General features: G+C 37.7%; 2 protein-coding genes across 7 annotated transcripts in view; both read right to left on the bottom strand.

The window, feature by feature from the left end:
• The window catches only part of ZNHIT6 (zinc finger HIT-type containing 6), a 54,328-nt gene extending 45,765 nt beyond the window's left edge, over positions 1 to 8,563 (bottom strand). The window contains exons 1-5 of one of the 2 annotated variants that reach the window (XR_001891480.3): positions 7,727 to 8,563; positions 6,540 to 6,605; positions 6,347 to 6,453; positions 6,176 to 6,261; positions 1,960 to 2,063 (exon numbers count right to left, since the gene is read on the bottom strand). Coding sequence is in view for 1 of the 2 variants with exons in the window: in XM_003892140.5 (XP_003892189.2) it covers positions 1,960 to 2,063; positions 6,176 to 6,261; positions 6,347 to 6,453; positions 6,540 to 6,605; positions 7,727 to 8,382 (1,019 nt within the window). In the remaining variant the exon portion in view is untranslated. The remainder of the gene's footprint in view (positions 1 to 1,959; positions 2,064 to 6,175; positions 6,262 to 6,346; positions 6,454 to 6,539; positions 6,606 to 7,726) is intronic. The other variant, XM_003892140.5, reaches the window with a different exon arrangement.
• Positions 8,564 to 20,611: 12,048 nt separating this feature from the next.
• Positions 20,612 to 22,774, bottom strand: part of COL24A1 (collagen type XXIV alpha 1 chain) — a 386,758-nt gene continuing 384,595 nt past the window's right edge. For 4 of the 5 annotated variants that reach the window (XM_031650448.1, XM_031650446.1, XM_021943525.2 and 1 more), the window contains one exon: positions 20,612 to 22,069. In XM_031650448.1, coding sequence (XP_031506308.1) covers positions 21,923 to 22,069 — 147 coding nt within the window. In that variant the 3' untranslated portion in view covers positions 20,612 to 21,922. Of the gene's footprint in view, positions 22,070 to 22,572; positions 22,672 to 22,774 lie in introns of those variants that run through there. The other variant, XM_031650449.1, reaches the window with a different exon arrangement.

Here is a 22,774-nt window from a genome sequence, read left to right on the forward strand (position 1 = left end):
TTTATTAGTGGCCAACTCTAGATAGTGGAATTACAGGTAATATTTTTCCTTTAAATTTTTAATGATACAGATGTATTATTTTTACAATAGCTACTATAAACTGATTCCTTCCCACATGCCACTTACTGCCTATGTGAATGAATACACTAAAAGGCCACAACTCTATACGGCAGCTATCATGAGCTCCATTTTGCAGATGGCAAAAGACTAAGAAAAGGATTCTAAAGCCTATTATTACATACTATGTTGCTAATCTCCTCCTAGGAAACACTAAAAATTTAAGAAAACCAATCCCAAATCTCTATAAATTTATGAACAAAAGACTAACACAAGAAGAATCTGATTTGCCATTTGCAGAGACCCGGGGAGTTTCAAAACAACCACAAATATACTAAACCTGGAAAATATACTGAGTGTAATATTCTTGGTAAAAACTTTCCGCATACATTCATGTATCTAGAGACACAAAAATGTTATACTTGAGGCCATCTGCTTTTCATTACTGAGAACTAATCTCTGATTACAATCATTCTGAATGGTTTCTTTCATAAAACAGGAACACATTTTGTATTTCAGAAGGCACTAATCAGTTACCATAAACTTCTAACCAGTTACCATAAACTTCAAATTATGTCAATTTCTAAATATGTCAGTTTCAAAACACACAAAAGAATCATCTCACATTTGATAAACGCAAGACATTACTTCACTTTTTTTTTTTTCCAGACAGGGTCTCATTCTGTTGCCCAGACTGGAGTGCAGTCGTGCAGTCTTGGCTCACTGCAACCTCTGCCTCCTGTGCTCAAGGGATGCTCCTACTTCAGCCTCCTGAGTAGCTGGGACCACAGCTGGGTGCCACCACACCTGGCTAATTTTTGTATTTTTAGTAGAGATGAGGTTTCACCATGTTGCCTAGGCTGGTCTCAAACTCCTGGCCTCAAGGGATCCACCTGCTTCAGCATTACTTTTGGAAGGTAACCAGGAAAAACGAAAAACCATTTTTACAAATATTTACGTCTTATATAAAATAAATGGATAACGCCATCTTCTAATTATGTTAACAGCTTTGAAAAGGTAGAAGTTTTACTAGAATAATGATAATTCTGATGGCTTTGTCTTTTCAATTTTTGGAAGAGTACAACTGGAAAGGCACTGTAGAGCTGACCTGGGTCAACTCCCCATATCATACAACTGAGGCCCAGAGAAAGGAAGGTGATTTGTTCAAGGCCTCACAGTTACTAAGAGGCTGGAAAGGGAGGGACTCCCTCAAGCTTTTAAAAATTCTAAATGCAAAATCTTGACTTCTGAAAGGTATTATCTGATAATTTAGTTGGCTTAAAGTACTTTGGGATCCTGTTCTCCTTTGTACTCTTGGGGCCTTTTCAACCAACATTTTCAGACAGCAGCAAACTAATCTCTGTTATATTATCTGTACTCAAGAGTTCAAAGGCCCCTTCTCCATTGACAGCTTTTAAATGAAATCTTATTTGGAAACCCAGTGGAGAAAGAAAAAAGCAGAGTTGCCTTTAAACAGTACAGAAGTCCTGCTTTTACTTGCTTTGTCCTGGAAGTCCCTGAAATACTTTCTTGGTATCTTAGGTCTCAAAGAAACAGTTTATTTCTATTGTATGAGAGTGTTCTAGGGCACTGCTACTCAAAATGTTTCTCAAACAATCAGCATCACTGAGGAGCTTGTTAGAAATGCACAATATCAAACTCCAACCCAGGCCTACTAAAAAATCACAAGCATACTTAACAAGACGCCTAGGTGACTGGTATGCACCCAGATATTTATTAGAGTTACATGACATACAATTGCTACAGTTATCTTGTCATGGACCAATAACAAACAGTTTAGAGAATCACATTTGGGGTAGTAATGCTCTATAGTAACCAAACCTTAAAGAATGATCCTGATCAAATCAGAACACCTGATATACTAAAAAGTTAGAAACTTACTTCTTATCAAAAAAGGTTGAATTCTCCTTCCTCTTGGTGAATCCATTGGGTAGAAGTTTTAAGTTAATACCTTGCCTTCGGGCACGATTTTTCATAAAGTACATCTAACAACCAAAACCAAACAGACAAATTAATTTTTAAATTCCTTAAATTTAAAGAGTGAGTAAAACAATGTTCAATAATAGTTAAGATTTACTGAGAACCTAAGTGTTATAACAGCTCTAAGCAGTAACCTCATGTAATCTTCACAATGACACTATGAGAATAGGTATTATCATCTCCATTTTAGCAATAAGAATTAGTGAAACCCCAAAATCATACAGCTATTCCAGAAAGACAGAACCTGTACTCAAACCCAGGTCTGTCTAATTCCAGAGCTTGTGCTTTTAACCCATACGTTCTATGAGCCAAAGAAGAATTTAATGGAGATTAAAACAAACAAAAACACAGGTCATTTGGCAATCACAGGGGCTACCTACACAATTCTTGATTTCTTTTACTGATGGTTTTACCAGTTAGCTGTATATATATATCTCTGATTTTATTACTAGACAGCTCACTAAAGGGAAGAGCCATGGCATTGCCTAGTACAAGGCCTAGCTTAAAGTAACCACTGTTGTGAGAAGCACAAAATGGGATATGAGAACATTCTGGCTCTGACATGTGTTATTATATTGACCACTTGGGTTGATTAAGCTAAACTGGGCAATTCCAGAATTATGAAGGAAGTAATACCAGATTTTTATTAAGTCAAGGAAGAAGAAAGATCACTCAAAGAAAAGGCAAAATATAAATGCAAGTTTTTTGTTAAGTGAATAGGGATCTAGAATTTGCAATGTAAAGTCAGAATCAAGTCATAAGCCAAGGGAAAGGATGGGTCAGCTATCACCGGCTAAGTAAGAAAATGTTTTAATAAATTACATGTAATTTTATAATTTAGAGGACTTTGGTTTCAGTGATGGTAGTGATTATTATAAATAATTATAACAGCAGTGACCAACCCTCCTAATACACCTTCAGGGTAAGGGTGAACCAGAAACAATCTCTACTTTTAGAGCAAGCTAGGAAACTTGTATGGTTACACTGAAACAGAGGAAAAAAGAAAAAAAATTCATTAGCATTTAGGGCTATGGGCCATCCCTTGCTTAGATTCACAATTATTTTGCCTTGAAAACAGCACTGAATAGCCATACTTTAGAAAAAAGGAAGTGGGAGGACTTAATCAGATAACAAGTTTCAGTAAAAAACCACAGTAATTGATAGAGCATAGTATTGGTGCAGGATACACCAGTAGGCCAACAGAATGGAAAAGACAAGGCCACAAAATGACCCAAGCACATAGGGATGCTGATATATGACAAAGGTGGTCCTACAGAGCAGTAGGGAAAGGATGAACTTTCCAATAAATGGTGCTGGGAAAAGTGGACTATCCATATGAAAAATTAAATGGGAACTCCTCTGTACATGATACCAAAAATCAATTCCAGTTAAAGACATAAGTGTAAAATACAACAGTATGAAGCTTTTAGGCAATAATTATGAGAGAATAACTTCCTAACTTCATGGTAGGGATGGAATTTCTTTATAAACATATAAACCTACTAACTATAAAGGAAACAAATGATAAATCTGACTACATTAAAACTAAGAACATCCATTCACCACAAGACACTATAGAATGAAAAGACAAGACAGAGACTAGAAGAAGATATTTACAACATAAAACCAACTTGCACTAGCATCCAAGAAATACCAAGAATTCTCACAAACCAGTAAGAAAAATAAAGCTGACCAATGAAAAGATGAGCAAAAGACTTTAACAGGCACTGCATAAAAGAGGAAATACAAATGGCCGGCCGGGCGCGGTGGCTCAAGCCTGTAATCCCAGCACTTTGGGAGGCCAAAGCGAAGCGGATCACAGTGTCAGGACATCGAGACCATCCTGGCTATCATGGTGAAACCCGCCTCTACTAAAATACAAAACTAGCCGGCTGCGGTGGCGTGGCTTCGTAGTCCCAGCTACTGGAGGCCGGAGGCAGGAGAATGGCCTGAACCTGGGAGGTGGAGCTTGCAGTGAGCCAAGATCGCCCCACTGCACCAGCCTGGGTGACACAGCCAGACCTCGGCCTCAAAAAAAAAAAAAAAAGAAATACAAATGGCCAATAAAGTATTTGAAACGTGGTTCAATCTCATCAGGAATTAGAGAACTGCACATTTAAAACCACAATAAAATTACACAGCTAACAGATTGACAAAAATTTTTAAAGTCTTACCAAACTAAGGACTGGTGAGAATATGACAACAGGTACATTCATACACTATTGGTGAGAGTGTAAACTAGTATAATCACTTTGGAAAATGTTTTGGTAACATTTAGGCAAATTGAAGATATGCATACCACACAACAAAGCAATTCTATTCCCAGGTATAAACCCTACGAAAACATGTTCACATGCATACTATAATTCATAGACAAAAGTAGTGGCATTTTTTCTAAACCGTTTTTTATTCTCACAGAAAATCCAAAATCCATTAAAAAAAAATGCATACACGTACTGTGGTACAGTCCTAAGATAGAAAAAAATATTAAGAAATGAGAAAAGATCAGGGAAGGGCATAAGAGGGTGGCATGGAACTTCTGGGAAGCCAGTAATGTTCTAATTCTAGACTGGGGTGGTAGTTACATGAATATTCATTTTATAACTATTCATTAAACTGTGTATTTCCATTTTGTGATTTTTAGAAAATATACATGCTATACTTCACAATTAAAAAAATTGTAATTTATCTTTAGGTAGAATTTTAATTATGCCTAATTAAGTTTGAGGAAAAATAAGAGTTGCTATATGAATAATTTTCTTTCAGATATGTGTGATGTAATTATGTCTGTACCAATAATACCAATAAAACAAGGTGTTTAAAAGGTATTAAAATTCTGCAACTCCAATACTAAAATCAACACAATTCCAGGATACGATTTAACCACACCATACACGAATTTCTACAACACCAGTTGCCAAAAAATTCCAAATATGTAAACTTTAATTTTGCATAGTATTTAAGGAATTAAAAAAGGAATGTAAGAGTATGAAAACTGAGTATATTAGAAGAGCAAGTCTTGTTAGCTCTTCCTTCAAAATCAGAATCCAATCCCTTCGCAATAATTCAAACAGTATAACCAAGCCACTATTATCTCACAAGGACCGTGGGAAGAGCTGCAGAATTTGTCTCCCTACTTCTAGTCTTCCACTCTTGCCCCCCTAAAGTTCACACAGCAGCAAGAGCGGTTTTTCAAAAGGCAAATTTAAGTTCAAAACTCTGCCATGGTTTCCATTTGCACTTAGAATTAGAAACCCTCACCAGTTTCTTTTCTTTTTTCTTTTGAGACAGAGTCTCACTCTGTTGCCCAGGCTGGAGTGCGGGGCGCAATCACGGCTCACTGCAGCCTTGAACTTCCTGGGCTCAGGTGATCCTCCCTCCTCAGCTTCCCAAGTTGATGGGACTACAAGGGCACACCACCACATCTGGCTACTTTTTGTATTTTTTCATGGAGACAGGTTTTCATCATGTTGCCCAGGCTGGTCTTGAACTCCTGAGCTTAAGCAATGCTCCGGCCTCAGCCTCCCAAAGTGTTTGGATTACAGGAATGAGCCAGTTACTCTAACTTCATTTTTGATACTCTCTTCCTCACTCACTATGCTTCAGTTACCTTGCCAATCTTTTAATTCCTCAAACCAGACATCCTTGTTTCTGACTCAGGTCTTTCCTTCTACTTTTGTCCCTACTTGGAATAATCTTCCTCCAAATGTTTACATGACAGCTTCTTTCTCAGCATTCAGATCACTGCTTACATATCATCTCTTAGAGAAGCTTCTCCTGACCACTGTATCAAAAATAGTACCCTGACAATCTCTCCCCAACAAAGACCATTTTCATTCTCTCTTTAATCTCTTGAGCCTTCTTTATCTTCTATATGAACTTAACTCTATCTGAAACTACATTTGTTCCTCCACTCATCTCCTCTATCTCCCACTAAATACAACTCCACGAGGGGACAGACTTTGTTTGGGTCACAGCCATATCCTTAAGTAATCAGAACAGCTCTACATCATGGTAGCCACTTAATATATATTATTTGGTAAGTTAAAAAAAAAAAAAAAAGAATCTAATTGATTTGAAGGACTTCTAACTGGAAGAAATTAGGAAAAAATCTTACATGTTTATTGCTTATTGGTCTTTTCAAGAAAGCATCTCTAGAAATATGGTCCGCTGTTCTTGCCACATCTTCCAAAAATCGATAATCTAAAAATTTCAAAACAGAAGAATAAACAAATGACATACACCAATGGCCAGAAAGCCTCAATTGGCTATGCATAAAGTGGCTTACCACTTAGGAGATTCATTTCAGTAAACTGTTGTATTGAAACGTATGCAGTTTTATCTCGAACTCCATTACATGTCAGTTCTGCTTTGTGTTTCTTTACACAGGGCAAACTGAAAAGACAAAGGGGAAGTACTTTTATACTTTAGGGTAAGAAAGGTACAGATACAGGTTAAAAGGTAGGAAGTTACATGTATACCTGCAGGAATATCGCATACAACGTGGACATCTGTACTTTGCTTCTTCTGTACCACAAGTTTCACACCTGCAAAAGCCCACATGTAACATTAAATTATCAAATATTAACTCTATTTATTTATAAACTTAGAATGTCCCAACTTATAAACTCAGTGACAAGTAACTCTGAAAAAATATTTGATAGCTGTTGAACATCATTTGAAAATTCTTCTCTATGAAACCTTCCCAAAACAACTACATTTCCAATGTTGTTAGTGACATGTAACTCAGGAAAATGTATTAAAATTTTTAAAACCCATCTCGCTTTTGACTTCTTTTTTTACTCTAATCAGGGAATGAGATTATTCACTGATATTTTAACTTGTGATTCCTGGAAATGCGGTAATGATTGTATGTGTGTGTATCCAGGAGTCCAATCCATGAGCTATGTTTAGATATTTTTAAAGCACACACTAGAAAAGGAATATAAGGCCAAGTGAAATTTAGAGAGTAGTAGTAGCATCTTTTTTCCTGAACTCCACACCTAATCTAGAATGAGCATCAAAATAATCTATAAATGCCATGTAACCCATCATCTGTCCTCAACTGCTCTTCTATGCTCTTGGGATACTGACAACCAAACTACAGTTACTTATATTTAGCCCACTGTGTTCTAGACGGTAATATTCCCAAGAATCTGACTACTCTTATTTCCTTTGTCACATGATCCACACACTAAGGAAATTAAATCAAAAGCAATAAATATTCACAGCACCCATGCAGAAGCTTGATAATTGAGGTCAAGTGTAATTTTGCCTAATTTTAACTTACTCTACGTTGTCATTGTTGGGTTTTATTAGACTTTCTCATCTCTATTCTCTCTCAAAGGAATACCGAGTAAAGAGCATATTAAGTCAAGCCAGATCCAGTTCCAAATGATCTTTTGGTCCCCAGAATTTTCACTTTCCCAACTTGCCCATTACCCAATGGACACTACCAACTTCATATATTTTCACTGAATTTGTTGTGTTGTCATCCACAACACCCTCCACTTCCCAACCCACCCCCACGAACGCCGTCTGACTCCAGAAACCCAAACTTGTGCTTATTTTTCATTATTCCACCTTCTCCTGATAGTGTGGTTTCCTTCACTCTAGACATGAGGATTCCACAGCTTTATTCCCCTAAATGGAATTCCCCATGCCCTACCTTGACATGGCCAGTTTCCGCTTGCAACCCACCGGGTGATTTATCGGAGGCTCTTCTTTCACCTTTGTATCATCCACGGTTTCTTTCTTCAGGAAATCCTTCTCTTCTTTTACACACTCTCCATGCATCACTTCCTCTTTTATGTATTGACCAACAAACTTCTCCTCCTGTTTTATCTCCGAGTTATCCTTCTCTTCCTTCACTTCTGACCAGTCCATTACCTCTTCCTTTACCTTCTCTTCCTTTACCTCTGGGTCACCCACCTTCGCCTCTTTTACCACTAAACTACTATCCGTCTCCTGCTTCACCTCCAATGCGCCTGCGTTCTCATCCTTCACCTCAGGCCTATCCTCCACCTCCTGTTTTACCCACTGGCCAGCCAATCTGCCTTCTGTATCTGGCCAGTCCATAATTTCTTGCTTCACTACCGTTAGGTCCATCGGTATTTCCTCTGGCCTTTGTCCACTTCCTTTCTCTCCATCCCCTATCTCCTTCATTCCTGTCAGCCCTTTCCCCTCTTCTCCGCCGCCGACCTCCTCCGCCCGTGCTAAGTCCCTGACTCCCTCCCTGCCAGGCTCTGGACTTAGCCGCACCCCCTCAGCTACGCTGTGGAGACCTCCCCCAGACTTCCCTTCATTTTCAGCAGCAAACTCCATCAACTCACAATACTTGGCCTCTGTTGCCACTCTATATCCTTCAATGTGGCTGCTGCACACCAATAGGAGGAATTAGCGATCGGAATACCTACGGCGGCCCACGTGCGGAGCCAAGTAGCCAAAAGCCCGGAATAGTCAGCTTGACGCGACTGCTCGAATCGCCGTAAAGCAACGCTTTTGCGCCTCGATACTTCACGACTTGTAGAACTCTTTACGGCTCTGCGGAGGCCCTGCGGGATGCTCTGAGCCAACGAGCGTAACTGCGTGACTTGACCAGCGGTATTGTCGTCTCCCGCCTGGTTTCCACTACACCCTTGCCCTAGGGAAGCCTCCTGGGCCACACCCTAGGCCACCCTGCACGCCCTACTCGGTGTAAAGAGTGGAGGAGGCCGGCAGAGGGAGAGAAGCGAAACCCTTACACTCTGGAAATGGGAAAACCCACCTTCATCAGTGTTAACCATTAAATCCAATCTTGTATGAAAATAGACACACCTGATGTTACGCCTTTCCAAGCTTTAGTTTCTTAAAGCTATAAACTAGGGACCATGGTATTATTAATACAAATCTCAGTGTCATTGCGAAGATTATGAGATCATGCATGGGAATTAACTAGCAGTGACGGACACAAACTCAATAGATAACTGGGAATCCCGATGGGTTTCAAGTAGGAAAGGGCATTAATTTTTGTTTCCATTCTTTCTAAGTAACAGCCTGACGCAGGCATTCTGCAGGATTCTGCAGCATTTTGCAGGATTCTCTCAGAGAACATCATAAATATATTAGGTGAAAGTGCCTAATGCCCGATATTGCTGAGTTGCATTGTATGAATTGCATTGTATGAATGTGGCACGTTTTTTCATGCACGTACCAGTTGGTGGGCATTTGCCTTGTTTCCAGTTTAGGCTATTACGAATAATTCTGCTTCCACATTCATATACAAGTATTTGTGTGGACGTGTTTACATTTCCCGTAAGTAAATAACTAGGAGTGGAATTGCTGGGCCATATAAATTTATGTTAATTTTTAAAGAAATGCCCAAACTGTTTTCCAAAGTAGCTATACCATTTTACATTCCCACTGGCTGAGGATTCCTGTTTCTCTACATCCCTGCCAATTCTTAGTATTATCAGTTATTTGATCATAGATGTGTAGTGATATGTCGTTGTGAATTTAATTTACATTTCGATAATGTTATTAAATTACATTTCTTTAATGACTAATGATGTTGAACATCTTTTCATGTTCAACTGGCCACTTATTTTCTTTAATGAAATGTTTATTCAAATCTTTTGCTCCTTTTTAATTGATGTCTTTTATTATCAAATTATAGTAGTTATTCATATATTATGCATATAGGTTTATGGTAGACAGGCACCAGTATGTTCCCCAGTGATCCCCCTACCCCCACAGTGTTCAGACCAATGTGTAGACTGCTCCTGCATCATCCCAGGATTGGTCTGTGTTACTGATAGCATACAGCAGAAGTAATACGTTACCTCTAAGATTAGGTTTGGAAAAAGGCTGTGGTTTCTGCCTTAGGCTCTTGCTCTTTTGTTCTCCTTCCTAGATCATTCACTCTGGGGGAAGCAAGCTGCCAGGTTGTGAGTACCAAGAGGCCCATGTGGCAGTGGGCCGAAGTTACTGGCTCTTACAGGCTGAATTGTGTCCCCTCAAATTTGTGTGTTAAATCCGTAACAGCCAGTACCTCAGACTGTGAGTGTATTTGGAGATAGAACCTTTAAAGGTGATTTCATTAAAATGAGACCATTAGGGTGGGCCCTAATCCAATCTGACTGATATCTTTATAAGAGGAGGAAATTTGGACACAAAAAGAGACATGAGAGATGCCTGCAAAGAGAAAAGACTATACAGTGGTACAGTGAGGTGGCCACTTGCATGCCAGCAAGAGAGGCCTCAGAAACAACAAGACTGGTGGTGACAACTTATTTTGGAGTTCTAGCGTCTAGAACTGTGAGAAAATAAATTTAAGTTACTCAGTCTGTGCTAGTTCATTATAGTGGCCTTGGTAAACTAATGCCCTGGTCAACGATCAGCAAGGAATTTCAGCCTGTCAACAGCATGTGAGTGAATTTGGAGGAAGATTCTGTAGTCCTAGTCCAGTTTTACATGACTGTGGCTCTGGCCAACAGCTGCAGATTCTGAACACTCATAAATTGTGGGAAGGGATAAATGTTTCTTGTTTTAAACTGCCGAATTTCTGGATAGTTGATACAAAGCAATGCATAATTAATACCAATTCCTTGTATGGTTTGCAAATACTTTTTCCCAGTTTTTGGCTTTTCCTTTTCTTAGTTGTGTCTTTAAAAGAGCAAAAAATTTGCACTTCAATTAAATCCAGTTTATCAAGTTTTATTTTTATATTTTGTGACGGAGTCTCACTCTTGTCACGCAGGCTGGAGTGCAATGGCGTGATCTCTGCTCACTGCAACCTCCACCTCCTGGGTTCAAGTGATTCTCCTGCCTCAGCCTCTCGAGTAGCTGGGACTACAGGCAGGTGCCACCACACCTGACTAATTATTGTTGTATTTTTATTAAAGATGGAGTTTCACCATGTTGGCCAGGCTGGTCTCAAACTCCTGACCTCAGGTGATTCACCCGCCCCCAAAGTGCTGGGATTACAGGTGTGAGCCACTGCACCCGGCCTCTCAATTTTTAAATGAATTTTTTTTGTGTGTCACACTAATAACTTTTTGCCTAGCTCAAAGTTGCAAAGAGATATTTCTCCTATATTTTCTAGAAGTTTTATAGTTTTAGCTTTTATATTTAGGCCTGTGATCCATTTTGAGTTGGCTTTTGTATCTAGAGTCATCCCTCTGTTTCTGTGGGGGACTGGTTCCAGGACCACCACAGATCTGAGAATGCTCAAGTTCTACAATCTGCCATCTGCATCCATTGTTTCACATCTGTAGGTTCCACCAACTGTGGACATTTGATCCACAGTTGGTGGAACCCACATGTGGTAGAACTAAGGATATCATCCATAAGGTGGACAAGGTAATGGTTTAAGTTTCTTTTTTTTACATATGGATATCTTATTGTCCAAGCACCGTTTGTTGAAGCCTATTCTTTATCCTTGAATTGCCTTGATATTTTAAAAAATCAATTGACCACAAAGATAAAGATTTATTTCTGGACCTTATATTCTGTTTCATTGATCTATATGTCTATCCTTACACAAATACCACACTTTATTATGACTTTATAGTAAGTCCAACTTTCTTTTCTTTTGAAAATTGTGTTGGCTATTCTTGGTTGTTTGCATCTCTGTATATTTAGTGCCAGCTTGTCAATTTCTACAAAAGAACTTGGGATTTTCATCGGGATTGTGTGGAATATATAGATAAGTGAGGGGAGGATTGTCATCTTAACAACATTGTGTCTTATCCATGAAAACGGAATGCCATTCATTTATTTAGATTGTCTTTTATTTAGATTGTCTTTAACTTGATTTACCAATGCTTTGTAGTTTTCAGTGTACAAGTTTTTACATATCTTTTGCTAAATTTATTCCTAAGCATTTTATTCTTGATGTGATTTTTTCTTTTTCTTTAAATTGAGACAGGGTCTCCCTCTGTCACCCAGGCTGGAGTGCAGTGGCACAATCATGGCTCACTGCAGCCTTGACCTGGTTTCAAGCTATTCTCCCACATCAGTCTCCCAAGTAGCTGGGACCACGGGCGCATGCCACCATGCCCAGCTAAATTTATTTTTGGTATTTTTTTTTGTAGAGATGGGGTTTTGCCATGTTGCCCAGGGTGGTCTCAAACTCTTGGGCTCAAGGGATCCGCCCACCTCAGCTTTTCAGAGTGCTGGAATTACAGGCATGAGCCACCGCACCTGGCCTTGATATGATTTTAAATGAGGATTACTCATTTAATTTCATTTTGGATTTTTCATTGCTAGGTTGCAGAAATAAAATTGATTTTTGTATTTTGATTTCATATCCTGCAACCTTAATAAACTCAAATGTTTTATAATATCTCAACATAATTGGATTCAATTAACTTATATTTTGTTTAGGAGTTTTCATCTATGTCTATGAAGGATATTTATTTATCTGTAGTTCTTCTTGTAATGTTGTTAGGTTTTGTTATCAGAGTTTTCTGCATACCTTTTAACTTTTATGTTTCCCATCTCTTTATTGCTTCCAGATACTTTCTGGGAGAGTTCCCCAAGCAATTTCTACCTTACTATTTTGGTATTTGATGGTATGCAATCTGTTAGTCAACCTATCCACTAAGTTCACTTCAATCACTATGTTTTTCATAACCATTGTCTCTAGCTTATTATTGCTTCATATTTCTAATATCCCTCTTTATCTCTCTGAAGGTATTCCTTTAACTCATTTTATTTATTTATTTATTTATTTTTTATTTTTATTTTTAAGACGGAGTCTCTCTCTGTCGCCCAGGCTGGAGCGCAGTGACGCGATCTCAGCTCACTGCCAGCTCCGCCTCCCGGGTTTATGCCATTCTCCTGCCTCAGCCTCCTGAGTAGCTGGGACTACAGGCGCCTGCCACCACGCCCGGCTAATTTTTTGTATTTTTAGTGGAGACGGGGTTTCACCGTGGTCTCGATCTCCTGACCTTGTGATCCGCCCGCCTCGGCCTCCCAAAGTGCTGGGATTACAGGTGTGAGCCACTGTGCCCGGTCTATTTATTTATTTTTTAGAGATGGAGTCTCGCTCTGGTTGTCCAGTCTGGAGGGCAATGGTGCGATCTTGGCTCTTGCAACCTCTGCCTCCCAGGTTCAAGTGATTCTCCTGCCTCAGCCTCCCCTGTAGCTGGGATTACAGGTGCCTGCCACCATAGCCAGCTAACTTTTGTATTTTTAGTAGAGACAGGGTTTTTCCATATTAGCCAGGCTGGTCTTGAACTCCTGACCTCAGGTGATCCACCCACCTTGGCCTCCCAAACTGCTGGGATTACAGGCGTGAGCCACCATGCCCGACTTCTGACTTATTTAAAAATCTTCAGTTTTTTGCCCATTAATTCTGTCCCTCCAGCATAAATTATCCAGTTTTAAAAAATCTTTTGGAATTACACTCCAGATTTTATAATATTTTCTCTGGAGATCTATTCCTTTGAGAGTATTAGCAAGCATAGTTGTAATTCATATTTGGAAGGTAGGATCTAAAGCATAGGACTTGGATTGTAACTCTTCTGGTCATTCTTTCAAATGTGGAGGGTAAGCAGAAGAGTCGATGAGCATCATGGTAGAAAACCTCTGGTGTTACAATCCGGGCTCCACTAGCCCCAGTCTGCCCTCCTATGAAGAGCATATGCCTCTCAGGTTAACTTCTAGTACTCCCACTTTGCCATTCCATTTCCAAGAGCTGCTGTCGTCTGCGGTAATCATCTAGACTTTTGGGTGGAGGGAAGAAGAGAACTGTTCTAAACCAACGTGTATGCACAGTTATCAGTTTTCCTGGTGTTCTTCTGCCTCCTTAGACACTTGTTAGGCTGACTTTGGTTTTTATAACCATCTCGAGTTGAGGTGGGCCATGATCCACCCAAGCTAATGTAGGGTAGAAAAGGGAACAATCAGAGATTCTATCCTTTCATTCCACCCTCTACCTCCATTAGTGTCCCTCTTTATCCCTCCAGGCTTTCCTTTCTCCATCACAATGGACCCAACTCCCTTTCACCTCCTAAGGGTTTTCAGAGTTTCCTAGTTAGGCTCATTATTTATCACCCTCCCCGCCCCACCATATATGTGGCATCTTCAGGAATGGATTTGGAGACTCCAGGAGACAATAGCTTTGTTAGTTTGCTATCTTTTCAGGAAGCGGAAGTTACCAGATTGAACTTTTAATTTAGCAATACTGTATTATAAAGAATTTGTGAAATTATTTGAGGGGTGTCCCAAATATCCTTTCTTCTGGGCTTCCCATAACACTACTCAAATTTTTCCAGGATGCCTAAATGTTTCATTATATTCACAACTTTGAGGCAATTCAGAAACTGCATATGCTTGTCCACGAACTGTTGCATCAGCATCACCTGGTGTACTTAATCAGAAACAGATCTCTGGATCTCTCCCTAGAGGTATTTAACAAAATGGAGAGAGTTTCTGGGCAATTTATATTTTTCACAAGTGTATCTGGGTGGTACTTTTGATGTATAAGCAGCTTTGGGAACCACTGGGTGAAGGTATTAAAGAGAGACAACCCACAGAATGAGAGAAAATATTTGAAAATGATCAATCCAACAAGGGACTAATAACCAGAATATTTAAGGCACTCGACCGACTCAATAGCAAAAAACCCAATGATCCTATTAAAAAATCAGCACAAAAGCTGAATAGATGTTTCTCTAAAGATATATAAGTGGCCAACAGGGATATGAAAAAATTCTCAACATCACTAATCATTAGGGAAATGCAAATCAAAAGTGCAATGAAATATCATCTTATCCCATTTAGAATGGTTACTATAAAAAAGACATAAATGTTGGCAAGGAGATGAGGAGAAAGGGGAATGCTCATACATTGCTGGTGGGAATGTAAAGTAGGACAGCCATTATGGAAAACAGTATAGAGGTTCTTCAAACAACTAAAAATAGTAGTTTCCAACACAAAGGAAAAATAAATGTTTGAGGTGATGGATGTTCTTATTACCTTAATTTGATCATTACACATTGTACACATGTATCAAAATATTATATGTATCCCCCAAATAATACATGCATCCCCAAAATATGTCCAACAGTTATATATAAATAAAAATGTTTTAAAAAACAACAAAAAATAAAGCATAGAAAAGGATAAGTAGGCAGAAAAAACGAAATGGTCAGTTTAAAATATTTAGAGTTTTAAATATATGTATAATAAAAATACAGAGAGTAGTGCCACATAATGTCAGGAAGAGATAAATGGAATTAAAGTGTAGTAATATTCTTGTATTATCTGAAAAGTGGAAAAGCACTTATTATTTATTTGTTTATTTATTTATTTATTTTATTTTTGAGATAGAGTCTCACTCCATCACCTGGGCTGGAGTGCAGTAGCATGATCTGGGCTTGCATTGTCTGAAAAGTGGAGAAATACTAATTTTTTTTTTTTTTTTTTTTGTGATGGAATATCACTCCATCACCTGGGCTGCAGTGCAGTGGTGTGATCTTGGCTCACTGTAACCTCCACTTCCCGGGTTCAAACAATTCTCCTGCCTCAGCCTCCCAAGTAGCTGGGATTACAGGTGTGTACCACCACACCCGGCTAATTTTTTTTTGTATTTTTAGTAGAGACAGGCTTTCACCATGTTGGCCAGGCTAGTCTTGAACTCCTGACCTCAAAGGATCCACCTGCCTCGACCTCCCAAAGTGCTGGGATTACAGGCATGAGCCATCACGAAAAGTATTAATTTGTACAGCCTCTATAAAGTCAAGGATATGAAGGTGACCACTGTAGTCTCTAGGGTAGCCACTAAAAGGAAATAAAAATAATGTATGGCTAGTAGCTAAAAGAGGAAATATAGAAAAAAATATTTTACCACTCAAAAGGAGGGCAAGAAAGGAGGAAAGAGGAAACAAATCAGAGATGAGATAAATACACAATAATAGTAAGAGAACAGGTTTAAATGTAAATGTAACAGTAATTACATTAAATGTAAACAGACCAAATACCCTAAATAAGTCTAAAGGTGCCAACATTGATTACAAATAAAAATACAATGACATGCTGCTTACAAGAAACACAATAAAGGTAAGGATGCAGAAAGATTAAAAATAAAAGGATGGACAAAGATATGCCATGCAGACACTAACCAAAAGAAAACTGGTATAATTATACAAACAATAGAAAAAGTAAACATTAAGGTAATAAGCAGAAAAGGGATATTTCATAATGATAGAATAATCATTCTAACAGGATGATATACCAATGGTGGGCTAAAGCCAACTTGGACTAGCTTCTTAGACCCAACATGTTATCTCTTCCTGTCTTCATGTTCTGTAATCTATTTGTAGCTTGAAATCAGCCATGGTACAAGTATTTACACCATGGAAATGGGCAAATGCTAACAAATTAGGGATTGTCTCTTTCTTCCCTCTTAGTGAGCTGGCTGTTAAACATTGGCCAGAACATTATAGGATATAACAACTGTGAATTTGAATGCAACTAATTACAAGTATAAGCAAGAAAAAGTGAGAAACAGGCAAACCCAGTTATGGTTGGAGATTTCAACACCCTTCTCTCATGTAATTGATAGGACAAGCAGACCAAAAACACACTTCCTAATATAGACAAAAAAGAAAACACACACATACACACACACACACACACACACACACACTCTATATACCTACCTACTCTCTCTATTCCAATACAGATAATAACAGAGAATTAGTCACTTACCCAAGTACTGCAAACCAATAAATGGGAGAGTTGAAACTTAATTCATGTTTTCTGCCTCTAAGTTCAATATTCCTTTTGCTATGGTTTCAGATTACAGAAAATGTCCATGATATTTATTTTGTAATAACCACTGTAATTTTTTTTTCTTTTTTTTTGAGACAGAGTTTCACTCTTTTCATCCAGGTTGGAGTGCAATGTGCAATTTCGGTTCACTGCAACCTTTGCCTCCCGGGTTCAAGTGATTCTTCTGCCTCAGCCTCCCGAGTAGCTGGGATTACAGGCATATGCCACCATGCCCGGCTAATTTTTTGCATTTTTAGTAGAGACAGGGTTTCTCCATGTTGGTCAGGCTAGTCTGGAACCCCCAACCTCAGGTGATCTGCCAGCCTCGGCCTCCCAAAGTGCTGGGATTACAGGCATGAGCTACCGTGCCCAGCCAAACCACTGTAATTTTTACATTAATACATAAAAATGGGGAGAAAAGCAAAACACCTTTCTTAATTATATATATTACATGCTGCACTTCATTTTTAGAAAGTCTTTATATTTAATAAATAGTAATTATAATATATAAAAATCTATATTTATACAACAAAATATGGGGATAGCATGACTTTAAAGAAGATGAATAATTTTATTAAGGGATTTAGCACAAACTTCTTTGGTGATAATGATCATAGAACTATTAAATCTTTAACGATGATGATGATGATGATGGCAATAAATAGCAACAACTAATGTTTATGGTGATTACTTTGTGCCAGACACTGTTTTAAGCATTTCTCCTTTTTTGAATCCACTCAACAACCAAATGAGATAAGCATTTTTATTATCCCTATTTTACAGAGAAGAAACTGAGACAATGAACCTACAATGATACACCCCAAATCACACAGTGAATTCTCAGAGCACTTCTAACTACTATACTGCCTATGATTAAGTTGATGGAAATTTGCTTCAAATTTGATATTTTAGGAACACACTTAAAACATAAAGCAAGGCATTTCTGTCCTCTCTATGTTTCTTAAATGATCTCTAGAAAAATCATGTAAGTCCAAACTGAGTTATTATTATTTTTTTGGAAGAGAATGTATAGCAGGTAGACTGAAACTAGATTGTAGGATATGGTTTCTTTAGTTTACACTCAACCTTTGTGCTCATTTTAAAACCATTTTTATCTTTTTCAAATGAAAAAACCGACATCTTTGCCAAGGCCCTATTTTTTAAAATTGTGGTAAAATATGCATAACATAAAATTGACTGTTTTAATCATTTTAAAGCATATTACTCAGTAGCAATAAGTACATTAACATTGTTATGCAACCATCATCATTGTCTATCTCCAAAACATTGTCATTCCAAACAAAAACTCTGCACTCATTAAAAAAAGGATAGTTCCCATCTCATTCCCACTTCCTCTGGCCTCTGGTAACCTCTATTATACTTTTTGTCTGTATGAATTTGTCTATTCTTGGTACCTCATATAAGTGGAATCAGACACTACTTGTCCTTTTGTGTCTGGCTTATTTCACTTAGCATAGTATTTTCAAGGTTCATCCATGTTGTAACATATAACAGAATTTCATTCCTTTCGAAGGCTGAATAACATTCTATTGTATGTATATACCACATTTTGTTTATCTGTTCATCTATTTATCGACATTTGGGTTTTTTATCCCTTTTGGCTATTGTAATAATGCTTCCCATAAACACTGATATACAAGTATTTATTTGAATCCCTGCTTTCAATTGTTTTGGGTATATACCTAGATGTATATATAGCTTTATACATACATATATATATACATATACATAGATACACCCCCACACACAACTTTTTAAAAAGTTATTTAACCACCAAACTATTCTGTGCAATTGTTGTACCATTTTACATTCCCACCAGCTATGCACAGGGCTTTCAATTTTCCTCATCTTTGAGAACACTTGTTATTTTCCTTTTATTTTTAAAATAGCCATCTAATGGATGTAAAGTTCTGGGGTGCTTTCCAAAACTAACAACCAGTTCTCCAATTCTTCAGACACCAATTTGGATGTCCAACAATTAAAGTCAATTCTGACACTGCCTGAAATTAGCATCAGATTCCACAGATAAATGGGTTCAGTACCCACTTCAGATGCCAATTGCAAGTCCGAGGCCATCTGTAATTCTGACCAATGAACTACAAGTGGTAGGTTCCCATGACGCCGCCCTCATGTTCAACAGTTTGCTAGAATGGCTTACAGAACTCAGGGAAACACTTTATTTATGTTTACTAGTTTATTATTACTAGTACTTGTGTTTACTAGCTTATTATAACTTAGGAACAGTCCATTGAAAGAGATGCACAGGGCAAAGTACGGGGAGTGTAGTGCAGAGCTCCCATGCCCTACTGGGCATATCACCTTCCCAGCAAGTTAATGTGTTCACCAAACAGAAAACTCTCTAAATCTCACTGTTCAAGAATTTTTACAGAGCTCCATCTCTGGGGCCTGCCCTCCCCTCATCCCAGGGGTCAGTAGGTGGGATTGAAAGTCTCAATCCTCTAATTACTTGGTCTTTCTGGGGACCAGCTCCATCCTGAGGCTCATTAGGGGCCCCACTCTAAAAAAACCTTATTAACATAAACTCAGGTGTTATTGAAAAGAGTTCATTATAAATAACAAAAGACACTCCTTTCACTTAGAAAATTCCAAGAGTCTTAGGAATCCTGTGCCAGGAACCAGAGATAATGCAAATATAGTTTTGCATTATACCACAGAATTGGTACCTCCTGGTGGTTTTGATTTGCATTTACCCAATGACTATTGATTTGGGGACATTTTCTCTTCTCTTTCCTTTTTTTTTTTTTGAGACAGGGTCTCACTCTGTCACCCAGGCTAGAATGCAGTGGTGTGATCATGGCTCACCACAACTTCAACTTCCTGGGCTCAAGTGATGCTCCTGCTTCAGCCTCCTAAATAGCTAGGACTACAAATGTGTGCCACCACTCCTGGCTAATTTTTAGAAAATTTTTTTGTAGAGATCATGTCTATGTTTCCCAGGCTGGTCTTGAACTGCTGGACTCAAGCAATCCTCACACCTCAACCTCCCAAAGTGTTGGGATTACAGGCATGAACCACTGTGCCCAGCCAGAATCTTTTTATTCATTGGCCATTTCTATATCTTTGGAGAAATGTTTATTCAAGTCCTTTGCCCATTCTTTAAACTGGGTTGCTGGTTCTTCTACTGTCGAGTCACTGGAGTTCTTTATATACTCTGGATATTAATCCCTTATCAGGTATATGGTTTGCAAATATTTTATCATATTCCTTGGGCTGCTTCTTCATTTTCTTCATAGTGTTCTTTGATGCACAGAGAATTTTTAATATTCAGAGAGTTCAATTTATCTATTTTTTTCTCTTGTTGACTGTGCTTTCGGTGTCATTCCAAGAAATCATTGCCAAATCCAATGTCATGAAGGATTTTCTCCTATGTGTTCTTCTAAGAGTTTTATAGTTTTAGCTCTTTTGTTTAGATATTTGCTCCCATTTTCAGTTACTTTTTGTATGTAATATAAGGTAAGGGTTCAACATCATTCTGTGGCATGTGGCTATCCAGTTTTCCCAGAACCCTTTGTTGAAAAGACTGTCCTTTCTCCATTGAATGGTATTGGCACACTTGTTGAAAGTCATTTGATCATATATGTGAGAGTTTATTTTTGTCATGGAAATAGGTCCTATAATCCTTTTGCAGGTATATAAAAGATACTTCTTAACAATATAGATATACATAACACAGAAAGGCTATGCCAGATGGGCTATTATAAATAATAAAAGCATATTGCAACAAAAGAGGAAAAACAAATACCACCCAAAATGATTTAAAGCACATTTTTATTATAGATAGGTTAAGTGTGGTTTGCTGTGGCTAAAGATATATTTATAATGGATGAACAAGCTTTTCTAGATACCAAGAGGTATAATATTTTTCTTTCAATATTGAACTAACATTTCTCTGATAACAAGGAGACATTGAACTGGCTGAGCCTATTTTAAATGGGAAAATACTTTTTTTTCCTGGATGTTGCTTTAAAGACTGGTAAATTAAATTTTTTTAAGTACTAACACTAGATTTAAGTACAGTGAAAGAAAATCTATGAATACTACAAAAACATATAATTTCTACAAAGCAGAAATATAAAGTTTTTATAATTTAAAACAGCAGCAATTAAAAAAAATTTGCTGAATTAAAACTTTACAAAATATATATATACAAAGTATCATTCCAGATGATCGTGAACTTTAAAAACAGTATGGCACAACCCCCAATCTCTACCCCAAACCTACTACTAGATGTAGCTGGCCTATAATAATTTTTACAACAATTTAAAAAATAAAAACAAAGAAATCTCCCAATTCTTTTGTGTACAAGCACAGGTTACAATGTGCTGGCTTTGATTCCATATACACAAAGAGAATTTTAAAATAAAACAAGGACTTCACATAAATAGTTTTACGTGTTATTAAGTGTGTGACCAAACAATTTAAAATAAGTACTAACAACCAAAACATATCTTGATGTAACCAGTACATACACTTTTAAAGAGTGGTAAAGATGAAAAAGGAAATAGTCTATGAAAGCCATAAGCACCTTGTTTTCGAAAGAGCACCAAGCAACACAAAGAGGCAACACGTAAGAGGTAGTGTATCACCGGCTAAGATGTATATGCCCATCAGGGACCTGAATACAGCTTAGTGTTTTGGAAAATAAGGCATATTAGACTGTGGCTTGTAATTTTTAGACAGAAGCAGTGCACATTTGGAAGCATTAGCCAGTATTGCTCCATAGTGCTCTGCATCTCCAGCTGTCTAATGGGTATTATGCACTCAGTCAAAAATAAAAGATACCCTGAAGAATTCCATATTTATACATTTTTAGTTCTAGGGAATTCTCTAAAAAAGCTGAGATCAATATAATTTTTAAAAGAATTAAATACTTTATCAATCATAGTCCTTTAAAAATGCCTTTTCTCCTTCTTAGGAGGAAGTCTGTTCTTCCTGAGATTCTTTAAGATTTAGCCAATGCTTTATTACATGCATTTCATAATGACAGTATCTTTCTGTCTCATTTCTCCCTCTGCAGCAATTATCTGGCCAACAGCCTGAATTCGGAACTCATTCAGAGACTTTACAGAAAGCATACAGAACTGCTTTCAATGTAATACTTTCGTTCAGTTTTGAGATGAGGAAGTTTTTGTACTTCAATCACTGGAAGTTGATTAGGTTCCTGGGTGTGAAAAAGAAATGTTGCCTTATGCCAGCTGCCATCTTGAATCTGTAAAATAAGAACAAAATGCTTTCATATGCATTTCATTAGCAGTCACTTTCAGTAGACAATGCCTTTCACAGATAATGTGAACTTGTTTTAAGGATTAGAGATAATGAATGGAAAGTGCCTAGAACAATGCTCAATAAATGGTAAAATTACTACTATTAATTGAAAACCTGGGTTTATTCCTTTCTTTAGGATGGCATTGTGTGTTCTAATTTTTCACTTCCAGAGGCTAAGGCCAGGCTTCTGCTTCAACTCTCTGTGAATCATTGGACCAGATATGAATTAAAAGACTGCAATATTCCTAACACGAGTAATAACCATCTGTTCTGTATTCCTTTATTTGGGACTGATTCTTCAGGATGGATATTTTTCTTTGATAAAAGGGAACGAGCTATTTCAACCTCTGCATTTTAGGTAGAAAATAAACAGAAGCACCTCAGTCAGAAATAATTAAAATTATAATTATGTGCAATCATCTTCTAGGTTTCTTTTTTCTCCCCCATTCTGTAGCTGCCTATTTATACAGTTTCCCTCTTTCTTCTCTTCCTTCCATGGCTTTCTCTTTCTCTTATTAGTATATGCTCTTCTGTTTCTAATAAATTCTATGGAACAAAAACATATCATAAAATATCCGATGATTAAGATTCAACCAGACACAACAGAGAAACACAATTGATGAGTTTTGTGGAGCTGTTATTTAGGAGC

This window comes from Papio anubis, chromosome 1, assembly GCF_008728515.1.
Source record: "Papio anubis isolate 15944 chromosome 1, Panubis1.0, whole genome shotgun sequence".
NCBI lineage: Eukaryota > Metazoa > Chordata > Mammalia > Primates > Cercopithecidae > Papio > Papio anubis.